This window comes from Schistocerca gregaria, chromosome 1 (genome assembly GCF_023897955.1).
Source record: "Schistocerca gregaria isolate iqSchGreg1 chromosome 1, iqSchGreg1.2, whole genome shotgun sequence".
Classification (NCBI taxonomy): domain Eukaryota; kingdom Metazoa; phylum Arthropoda; class Insecta; order Orthoptera; family Acrididae; genus Schistocerca; species Schistocerca gregaria.
Genome location: NC_064920.1, coordinates 755,924,810 through 755,936,984, shown reverse-complemented (window position 1 = coordinate 755,936,984; position 12,175 = coordinate 755,924,810). Strand labels below are relative to the sequence as shown.

General features: G+C 42.3%; 1 protein-coding gene across 5 annotated transcripts in view; it reads right to left on the bottom strand.

The window, feature by feature from the left end:
* Positions 1–12,175, bottom strand: part of LOC126267792 (ankyrin repeat and KH domain-containing protein 1-like) — a 228,577-nt gene that overhangs the window by 101,351 nt on the left and 115,051 nt on the right. For all 5 annotated transcript variants that reach the window (XM_049973097.1, XM_049973118.1, XM_049973105.1 and 2 more), the window contains one exon: positions 3,154–3,699. In XM_049973097.1, the coding sequence (XP_049829054.1) occupies positions 3,154–3,699 (546 nt within the window). The remainder of the gene's footprint in view (positions 1–3,153; positions 3,700–12,175) is intronic.

The window sequence follows — 12,175 nt, the reverse complement described above, 5'->3', positions numbered from 1 at the left end:
ACTCCGTGCAAATGTATTAAAGGAGTGGTTTTGTGGTGGCAGATTAAGAAAATGAGGCTAACAATTGTCTGACGAAGATAATTGTTAGCCTCATCATCATAACCTGCCACCACAAAACCACTCCTTTTAATACATTTGCACGGAGTTTTTTTGAAATTTTCCCGAATTTCTCCATCCTTTAACGTTAAAGGATGCCACCCTCCACCTCAAAACACTATCCAATCTCCTGGTTTCCCACCTCCGGAAAGGCAACTCACTTGCCCTTCACAACCTTTCCAGCAAACCTCAACCTCCTCTCATTGCACACAAACCCAGTCTATCCCATCTACTCAATCTCCCACTTCCAGCTCCACTCCCTCCAAAACCTCAAAACTCCCATCAACACAATCTGGAACCTAACCTAGTTAATCATTCCTCCAAACCTCTCTCCCAATCCGAAACCTCTGTCCTATCCGAAGGCCTCACCTTCAGCCCCACTCCCAGATTCAACCAAACAGCCCTCGTCAAAGATTTACTGTCCTACACTCGTACTCTCTGCTGGAAATATCACTTTGCCACGAAGAGAAATTATCCTAATCCTACTCCTAATGAACCAACTCCCCAAGACATTATCCAAATTGAACCCTGCCTGGAACAGTTCCGTCCTCCGCCACAGCAGGACCCACCTCCTCTTCCTCAAAATCACCCTCTCCAAACCTTCCAGGAGTTTCTGACTTCCAGCCTTGCCTCTCAATCCTCCTTAAAAAACCTTAATCCTACTCCCAACATCACCACTGCTGAAGCCCAAGCTATCCGTGATCTGAAGGCTGACCGATCCATCGTCATTCTTCCGGCGGACAAGGGTTCCACGACCGTGGTGCTTTATCGTCAGGAGTATCTGGCTGAGGGACTGCGTCAGCTTTCAGACAACACCACATACAAAGTTTGCCAATGTAATCCCATTCCAGATGTCCAGGCAGAGCTTCAAGGAATCCTCAGAACCTTAGGCCCCCTCCAAAACCTTTCACCTGACTCCATCAACCTCCTGACCCCACTGACACCCTGTACCCCAACCTTCTACCTTCTTCCTAAAATTCACGAACCCAATCATCCCGGCCGCCCCATTGTAGCTGGTTACCAAGCCCCCACAGAACATATCTCTGCCTATGTAGATCAACAACTTCAACCCATTACATGCAGTCTCCCATCCTTCATCAAAGACACCAACCACTTTCTCGAACGCCTGGAATCCTTACCCAATCTGTTACCCCCGGAAACCATCCTTGTTACCATTGATGCCCCTTCCTTATACACAAATATCCCGCACGTCCAGGGCCTCGCTGCGATGGAGCACTTCCTTTCATGCCGATCACCTGCCACCCTACCTACAACCTCTTTCCTCATTACCTTAGCGAGCTTCATCCTGACCCACAACTTCTTCACTTTCAAAGGCCAGACATACCAACAATTTAAAGGGAACAGCCATGGGTACCAGGATGGCTCCCTCGTACGGAAACCTATTCATGGATCGCTTAGAGGAAGCCTTCTTGGTTACCCAGGCCTGCCAACCCAAAGTTTGGTACAGATTTATTGATGATATCTTCATGATCTGGACTCTCAGTCTAGAAGAACTCCAGAATTTCCTCTCCAACCTCAACTCCTTTGGTTCCATCAGATTCACCTGGTCCTGCTCCAAAACCCATGCCACTTTCCTTGAGGTCGATCTCCATCTGTCCAATGGCCAGCTTCACACGTCCGTCCACATCAAACCCACCAACAAGCAAGAGTACCTCCATTATGACAGCTGCCACCCATTCCACATCAAACGGTCACTTCCCTACAGCCTACGTCTTCGTGGCAAACGAATCTGCTCCAGCCCGGAATCCTTGAACCATTACACCAACAACCTGAAAACAGCTTTTGCATCCCGCAACTACCCTCCGACCTGGTACAGAAGCAAATAACCAGAGCCACTTCCTCATCCCCTCAAACCCAGAACTTCCCACAGAAGAACCCCAAAAGTGCCCCACTTGTGACAGGATACTTTCCGGGACTGGATCAGACTCTGAATGTGGCTCTCCAGCAGGGATACGACTTCCTCAAATCCTGCCCTGAAATGAGATCCATCCTTCATGAAATCCTCCCCACTCCACCAAGAGTGTCTTTCCGCCGTCCACCTAACCTTCGTAACCTCTTGGTTCATCCTTATGAAATCCCCAAACCACCTTCCCTACCCTCTCGCTCCTACCCTTGTAACCACCCCCGGTGTAAAACCAGTCCTATGCACCCTTTCACCACCACCTACTCCAGTCCTGTAACCCGGAAGGAGTACACGATCAAAGGAAGAGCCACGTGTGAAAGCACCCACGTGATTTACCAACTGACCTGCCTACACTGTGACGCAGTCTATGTGGGAATGACCAGCAACAAACTGTCCATTCGCATGAATGGACACAGGCAGACAGTGTTTGTTGGTAATGAGGATCACCCTGTAGCTAAACATGCCCTGGTGCACGGCCAGCACATCTTGGCACAGTGTTACACCGTCCGAGTTATCTGGATACTTCCCACTAACACCAACCTGTCAGAACTCCGGAGATGCGAACTTGCCGTTCAGTATATCCTCTCTTCTCGATATCCACCAGGCCTCAACCTCCGTTAATTTCAAGTTGCCGCCGCTCATACCTCACCTGTCTTTCAACAACTTCTTTGCCTCTGTACTTCCGCCTCGACTAACATCTCTGCCCAAACTCTTTGTCTTTACAAATGTCTGCTTGTGTCTGTGTATGTACGGATGGACATGTGTGTGTGTGTGTGTGTGTGTGTGTGTGTGTGTGTGTGTGTGTGTGTGTGTGTGTGGGCGCGCGAGTGTATACCTATCTCCCCCCAAGGTAATTCTTTCCGCTCCCGGGATTGGAATGACTCCTTACCCTCTCCCGTAAAACCCACATCCTTTCATCTTTCCCTCTCCTTCCCTCTTTCCTGATGAAGCAACCGTGGATTGCAAAAGCTTGATATTTGTGTGTGTATGTTTAAGTGTTTTTATCGTGTCTAGGGAGTGGTAACTTTATCTATTACAGCAAGGATAACTATGAACATCTTTTAAAATTTAAATAGCAAAATGCTAAGACATACCATTTTCAACAAGTGTCAATGTGACACTTATTTTCTTACCTTTCTCAAACCATTCTAGACTGGAGTTTATATTCTGCGAACTAAATGCTGGAGCAGCTGCAGTTCCTTGCTGATTTGGTGGCTGGCGTAATGTGAGGGGATATCTTAACTTCTTGCCTTTCCCTGTTGTTGTCTGAGGGGGAGCAGCAGCAACAGCAGTAGCAGGAGCAGTTGTGGATACAGGCACAGAAATTGATGCAACACTTGCTTTTTTGTCATTTGTAGCCTGCGTCTGTGTTGCAACTTGGACCTGCACTGCAGAGCACTGCTGCTGCAGCACATATGGCTGTGAATGGTGTTGCTGTTGCTGCTGTGGTGGTGGAGGTTGCTGCTGTTGTTGGGGTGATGGTATTTGCTGCTGCTGCTGCTGCTGCTGCGTTTGTGGTTGATGGTGATGGTGGTGGTGATGGTGGTGCTGCTGCTGCTGTTGCTGTTGTAGCTGCTGAGATGCCTGTGCCTGTTGTTGAGCTTGAGTTTGCAACTGGCCCGAACTCACAGAAACTTCTGACCCAGATTCTGGTGGAGGCAGTGCTTGTCCTGGAAAAGCTACAATCCAACATACAACACATTTAGTACCAATTTACAAAGTAATAAATTATTTATCTATGGTGTATGGAAATATAACATTGAGACTGTGCAGTAAGAAGTGCATAAATAACACAAAACAACAATAATAATTTTAAAAAAGTGTATTCTTCTTCTTCAATCTGAATACTTGTTACATGGAACTCTCCAAGCCAGTCTTATTGTATGAAAGCCTCTTGATCTCTGTGTTAATCTTTAATCCCACATCCAGTTCCAAGTTTACAATTTTTGCACTCCATTCCAAAGTTTCTTTCATTATGTCAGTGAGAGTCCTATTCACCTTTCTAATATAAAGTTATGATCTCCTCAATTTGAATTCACAGCCATGTCTCAGGGTCTACTATGTCCTACCTAGCACTGAGGCAATGTCTAATCAAGAAGAAATTTTATGCTGTTTGCTATAGCAGCAGAGCACTATCCTGTTGGAATATGAAATCTCTTGATCTTCCTGCAACTGTGAATATAGCATAACCTGTAACATTTTGAAAGAGCTCATTCTAATTACCGTGATGTGCTAAAGAGAGACTGGGCTATTAAACTTTTCATAAGAAATAGTATCAGCGCAAAACATGCTCACTTTGATCCACATTTACATCGAGTTTACAATCACTTATCTGTTCGCAACACTGCTCCACCAAGACTGCAAAATTTTGACTAAAACGTCCACTGTTCGTGTCCCCGCCTACACTAGCGACACTTATTTCTATGTACGTATTTGTATTGTGCACTAAGCTGAACTGGCAACAAACATTTCTCACTGCGCATTCACGTTGACAGCTATGCAATGAAAAGGGAAGAGGATGAATAAATAATACCTGGTGCTATATTAATAAAATTCAACAAAATACACAGACTGAGATTGGTTTAGTTGTCATCGGTGGACAAAAACATACTACAGAAGGCTTGATGGTAATGACGTACTGTGACAGCTGAATTTAGAGGATGGTTCCTATTTTCCAAACTTCACTCAGATGTTGCCGTCTGATCCTGAAATTCTGACTAATTTTAGAGGACCAGTTGTTTGACAGAAAAACACAAATTTCAGAAAACCATTTCATATGAAGCAAATACTTGCTGTTAATTTTTTGGCAAAGAAATATGCCTGTCAAAGCCTTGCATGTTTATTCCACATTTCAAAGCCAGCTACATCTCAAATAGTTCCAGCAGTTTGTAAAGCTTCGACTGAAGAACTAAAGAATTCAGTTACATTAACAACACTGAAAAATTAGATTTATTTTTAGAATGAGATTTTCACTCTGCAGCGGAGTGTGCGCCGATATGAAACTTCCTGGCAGATTAAAACTGTGTGCCCGACCAAGACTCGAACTCGGGACCTTTGCCTTTTGCGGGCAAGTGCTCTACCACCTGAGCTACCGAAGTACGACTCGCGCCCGGTACTCACAGCTTTACTTCTGCCAGTACCTCGTCTCCTACCTTCCAAACTTTACAGAAGCTCTCCTGCGAAACTTGCAAAACTAGCACTCCTGAAAGAAAGGATATTGCGGAGACATGTCTTAGCCACAGCCACATCCTTTCCTTCAGGAGTGCTAGTTCTGCAAGTTTCGCAGGAGAGCTTCTGTAAAGTTTGGAAAGTAGGAGACAAGGTACTGGCTGAAGTAAAGCTGTGAGTACCGGGCGCGAGTCGTGCTTCAGTAGCTCAGATGGTAGAGCACTTGCCCGCGAAAGGCAAAAGTCCCGAGTTAGAGTCTCGGTCGGGCACACAGTTTTAATCTGCCAGGAAGTTTCAGATTTATTTTTATTCATAGATAAAAACTATTCTGTATCACCACTAATGCCAACAAGCACAACTCTAATGTCACTTGCAGGTTGAACAAATGTGACTGGGGAATCTGCTGCTGTTGATCGTAGTGCCTCATGGAAGTCCACTACCAGCTTCACATTTCTATTCCTCTTCACCTCTGGCTCAAAAAGAGAAGAGTGAAATTGTTATTTAACTGTCCTTTTCTACAGCAGTAGCCCGCCAAATTTTCTCATGATGAATTTCCGGAAGTTACTTCTTATCATCGTTGTTGTTGTTGTTGTTTTTGTTTTGTTGTTGCTGCTGCTGTTGTTGTTGTTGCATAACATTCTGTAATAATACTGTAACCTGGTTTAAAAGGATGCTTCTTCCAGTCCCCTCTTCACTCTTTTTGTGGAGGAGGTGTCCTTGCTGTCTCTTCTGAACCCACATATTCCCCATAATCAGATGGCAGCACTTGTGGACCTGAAGCTACATTTATTTGTTTCAGATGCCCGCAAGAGAAGATGAATGGCATGAGAAAGAAATGCATGTTCAGCCAGGTATTCCCCCCAACTGTGTGGGAGTAATTGATGGGAAGCATATTGTCCTATAGTGCTCTGTTACTAGTGGATGCAAATTTTACAGTAGAGTAATTTTTAGGATTGTGCTGTTAGCTGCTGTTGATGCCTTTTTCAACTTTTTATATGCTTATGCTGGCAGCCAAGGAAGGATTCCATATGCAGACATTTTTAACAGTAGAATAACGGAGTTTATGACAATTCTAAAACAGGGGAAACAGGTGTTTGATTACACACAAAATATCTTCATAACTGACAAAAACAAGGACTTTATTATAGTGATGTTAATCCCTATCCCTTTTGTGAGTTGTAACAATAATTATTTATCATGGTAATTAACACATTACATGTTTCAACAATAAAATATCTTACCGATCTGTCATCGCTTGCACTAATGAGTTTCAGATATTAACTATTTTTACAACTTTCTAGACACATTTATTATATTCACACGTTTTACACATAGTACCTTGTACTTTTTACTCAAGTCACTGGTATCTGCTAGATGCTCTTTGCATGGGTTATCTCTCTATCATGTGCACATTTTCTGCATCTTTGTTTTACAGAGGCTAATTCAGCACTTGCACCACTTTCGAGATGATTTTGGTCTCTTATACTCTCCTATCTGTTCTTCTTCCTGCTCTTTTGTTCCCAAGACTTCATGCATCAGCTGAAACATTAACTAATTTCATTTCATTTTCTTGCTACTATTGTGTTGATGACCTATGCATTTGTTGTCACCATGCCCAAGACGATGATGACACGCATCATCTATCTCCTACATACAATCTCTGAGGAACAGGGTGATGAAAATAAAAGATGACCCTTGTCTCATGAACAACATACAGATAATTCACCCATTCATTAGCTACAGAGTACAGAGCAGTAAATTACTATTGTGAAAAACAATGTACAGAATGTATATGCAGACAAAGGGGGGGGGGGGGGGGGGGGGACGATTCCCGGATTTCCTGGTTAAAAATACATTTTCTCCCAGGTGAAAATACACTTTTACCGTGCTACGTCATAGTATACTTTCCCTCAGAACTGTAAAAGTTATCAATCCTTTGAATGGCTATGGCTTTATACACCGGCATAGGATTTCTCGCACTTCCGTAAATGAAACTCAGCCGGGCGGGCGCGGGGGGGGGGGGGGGGGGGGGGGGGGGGGGACCTTTTTGAGAGATCTTTGATGTGCAGCAGCATGTACGCTGCATATTTTCATATTATGAAAGAATAAATGTGCCACAAAATGTCGCATGTTACTTTTCGAAGCATTGAAATCGACATTGCGATGTGCTTTTGCAAACCAATCACAGCTCATGTCACGTGATCTCGCCAGCCGATGACAGCAGATGTTCAGAATATAGGACACTTGATGTACTCAGCCAACAGCAACGTCGCTGTTAAGCAGCACGAACACTCAAATAGGAAAAGTTAATGGTTTAAATTAATAAACATAGTGTTGCTACAAGAAAAGCAAAGCTTTCACAAATAATATTGGTCTCTAAGGTTTGTGGGGACATAGAACCACTGGCTCACATCTGAATAATATCGCTACCCTACTGCAGTGAGAACAGTTGTATCTTGGCCAGATCAATTCTCTGTAGTACATGCTCTATGCTACACGCATTGTGTATACGCTGCATCACAGTAAGCGATGGAAGTGCAAGTTATTATCGTCATAATTATCACACCCACTCTCCACTAACTATACATTAATAAGCGGCAAGAGAAGCTAAGCTTTCACATATATTGTTGATCTTTCTTGCGCGTGTTACACTTTAAGATACATCACACAAATGTGCCAGTAAAATGTTTGATAACGAAATAAATGTCTTTTCTTCTAGGCCCAAAATTCTTATAAATGGCTCGTCCTCAAAGAGTTGATTTTTAAAATTAGAGTCAGATGCTCTGATTTAAGGAATTCATCATACAATCTTACACATAGTTCATCTTGCATTAAAGGAAATTTACTTTGAAAACAATTCAAAGCACCAATCTGAATATTTTCCCACGACCTGTCAGAAATAGGTTTGTTTCAGCAATTGCCAGAGAGTACCGGATAACAGGCATCAATGCGCTTGCACAGCTACGGCGACATAGGAAGCCCGTATGTTCGTATGTGTAAAACTTTAAAAGATCTTACATTATGTCATAAAAGGAACAAGACATCAAAGCATACTCCAAGAGCATTGGAATTTCATGAACCATACTAAAATGCATAATTCGTCTTAGTGCACATTCGCATGTCCAGATGAGCAATGAAGTAGGAAATGTAAAAACGGGTCACGTAGAGACTATCCACCTTCCCACTACAACTCTCCGACACCCCCTCCCCTAAGTGTTTGAGATAGGACACCAAAAATTTAAAAACCGACTTTTCAAAAATAATCATTTTGCAGCACAAATCTTTCCAAACAGTCTGATATGTAAAACATATACATTCAAGAAAATGGTAGACCTGTTATTTGGTCTTAAGTGTGCCAAAGTGGCAGTGCCACACCTCTTCACACACCATTTTTCTGGCAGTGCCACACCTCTTTACACACCATTTTTCTGTCACACATCACTGTATTTCACTGTATGGATTCAAACGTATATATTTTGTAATGGATGCCATCAAATTATATTCATGACAGTAGAAACTAAAATTTCCTGTGGAGCTTCTCCTGTTCCCAGTTGGCCGGTTTGACATTCTGTCTATTAGCTAAAAACTTGCTGTTTTGTGTGAAATAAAATTAAATATAGGGTACATAAAACCATTTCTTTTATCTCTGATCTTATTACAGCTTTACATGGCATGCTTTCCTTTCTGCTAAAGTATCTATTACCTCATCAAAGCTCGTCAAACGTTTTGCTATATGAAAAATTGAAATGTCACTGTCTAATACTAAAAAAGCTATTAATACAAATAGTACCCAACATTGGTGAGATTTCTTGATCTGATTGCGTCTATTTTGTCACTGTCTGCTAGATGAAACGAAATAGGCCTATCTAATATTGCAGCACTTTTAACGTACACCAAATAAAAAAGGACTGTTTTGTCACACATGGTCATTTCTATAGCACAACAGAATATAATTCACGAAGCACCAACATCATATGCCTATTAGGCCTTCTAAAAGCAAAAAGCTTTGTGTTAGGAAATAGTTTCACACTTCATTCATACGTTCCAGCTTCTCAAGCACAAGATCGAAAAGTAGTAGTATGAAATTTGTGAATAAATTTGCAATCTTCATATTCTTCCATAATTTGTGTGACGTCTGTGTTTCTTCTCCTTCCTCGTTCTAACAATCAACCTTCTCATCACTAATTCTGTACTATTCCTGTCAGTGTCAAGACTCATTCTCTGGTTAACTTCAATAACCCTGCCAGAATCACCAGTTTAGTTATCCCACATTTACTCTCCATTTAGACATTATTAAGTGTTTGTACAACGCCCCTTCTGCAGTACTGCCAGAATTGTACTTACGTGGCGGCTGCTAGTCGGGGTCTGTACATTTGGCACTTACAAGCGTAGTGATCTGGTCAAAAGTTTTCTGTCAAAATTTGATTTTCTTGTATATGCTAAGAAGATAATACATAATATTTCTTATCTTTTATTCCTTTTCATCGTTTACTTCCATTCTGGCAGTCTGAATCTATGGATTTCACTAGTAATTATAAGAAAGCTCATCATTTGCAAACCCAGTCAACCACATAACAGATTGGCATTCATCCGTTCGGCTTTATTCGCTCAGCTCATATAGCCCCGTCCCCTTTTGTACGCAGGAAAGTAATTTCTAGATGTGACTGGGGTTCCTCTGGCAGAGACAACATGTACACTAAGCACACATTCAAAAATCAATTTATGATTCGTTCAGATATCAACTTAGAATGTATTCAAAAATATCAAAAGGGATGTGTTTTAAAATTCTATGAACTGTCAATAGACCAACGTGCACTGAATGCTAGGCTTTGTGAGGTAAGATTTTTTTCCTCACAAATATGAATTTGGCGACCCCCCCCCCCCCCCTTCCCACACTGAAACTGGCACCCAGGGCAGACACCATGGTTTGCCTCACTGGCCCAGAGGCCCAGGACTGCTGTGCACACAGGCATCTGGCAGCTTGGGTGCGCCAGTAAAATTTTTCTGGTTATCATCTGGCTGCTTACAGCTGCTACTGCTACTGCTTATATAGCTTACAGCCACATTTCTGTAGGCAGAAGTGGGAGAAGGTACTACTAGTACGCAACTCAACTGTGTATGCGCATGAGCCCACTTGCAACTGCTCGAACGAATCTAATGTAAACAGTTGTGATGTCACGCTCATCGGGGGCAATTTGTTGTTACGAATCATTGCATAGTCTCCTTAAAGCCTTTGACACATTTTGCTGTTGACAGACACTTTTAGGAGTACTGTGTTTTGTTGTATGTGGCACATTTCATTTGCAACAAAAGTTTTATTTTCGTTTTTCCCTTGTTCATGTTTTATTGTTGCAGTGTTATTCTGCAGCAGCGGGATGCAGTAATATCCTTTGTTGGATTATCGGTTCTTACCAGACAAAATTACAAAAATTCAACTGAAAACTAAAACAATGAAAAATTCCTGGAATTCTAAAAAATCTCAGGTTTTTCCCAGTTTTCTCCAAAATAAAATATTCCCGGGGTTTTCTTGGATTTCCCAGTTGTCCTGGGTCATATACACCCTGAATGTACTGAGCATTCAGCATGTCAATAGTTCATAGGATGTGCTGAAAATTTTCCACCATAAACTTAGATACCCAATTCAGCATGTCTCATTATGTTTCTATGAACTTTTACCAATTCATTTGGCATAATTTACATAATTGCGCTGCAAATGTTTGTTTTTAATTCAAATTGTATGTGGGTTGTTACAGTATATGTTACCTTTTAAATTACCCCACAAATAAAACTCACAGGTAGAAAGATCGGGCTATCTGGCAGGCCATAAACCTGCAGAAACTTTACATTCTTCTCTGAAAGCTTCATGGACGTATGACACTGAAAAAATGAAGTATGCGCCATAGCAGCATCCTGTTGCAAAAATGCACACTCTTTCTTCCTCTGTTCACTGTACTATGAATGGTTGCAACACCTATGATACATACACTTGAGAGTTCACGATGCTATTGAAGAGCATGTGATCTACAATCCGTTGGCTTGAAACTTTAAACTGCACATCAAATGCCTGCTTGAATATCATGCAGAGGCACTTCAAAGCATTCCCCGAGATTGTCTGTTGACCAATAGCATTTATTTTGAGAGTTCACATACCCACCAATGTGAAACCATGCTTCATTTGAGTTGAAGTAAAGATCTGCATCCAGATAACCATCAGGAGACGCATGAGTAACCATTCACAATAGTGTTGTCATTGTGCTTAATCTGCAGGTTGTAATGCTTGCATCACTCTTACTTTATACGCTCGCATATGTCACAGCTTCAGCATATTCTGGCATGAATGATCATTTGATGTTTAGTTGGGAAGATAGGTGTCTAGATGATTTACTTGGACTTCATACCATAGTCTCGTGAACACTTTCAAAATTTTCCAGCAAACAAATTTGCTTTACACAGTTACGTTTGGCATTAGCTCTAAATTTAGTGATCACTTTCTCTGCACAACACTTTTTGCTGGAGCAGCCATCTCTGGATATTTTATTGGGAACCTTTCATTTAATGTTTTAAATGATTTACATCCTCCCATGAACCATGGACCTTGCCGTTGGTGGGGAGGCTTGCGTGCCTCAGCGATACAGATGGCCGTACCGTAGGTGCAACCACAACGGAGGGGTATCTGTTGAGAGGCCAGACAAACATGTGGTTCCAGAAGAGGGGCAGCAGCCTTTTCAGTAGTTGCAGAGGCAACAGTCTGGATGACTGACTGATCTGGCCTTGCAACATTAACCAAAACGGCCTTGCTGTGCTGGTACTGCGAACGGCTAAAAGCAAGGGTAAACTAGAGCCGTAATTTTTCCCGAGGACATGCAGCTTTACTGTATGATTAAATGATGATGGCGTCCTCTTGGGTAAAATATCCCGGAGGTAAAATAGTCCCCCATTCGGAACTCCGGGCGGGGACTACTCAGGAGGCCGTCGTTATCAGGAGAA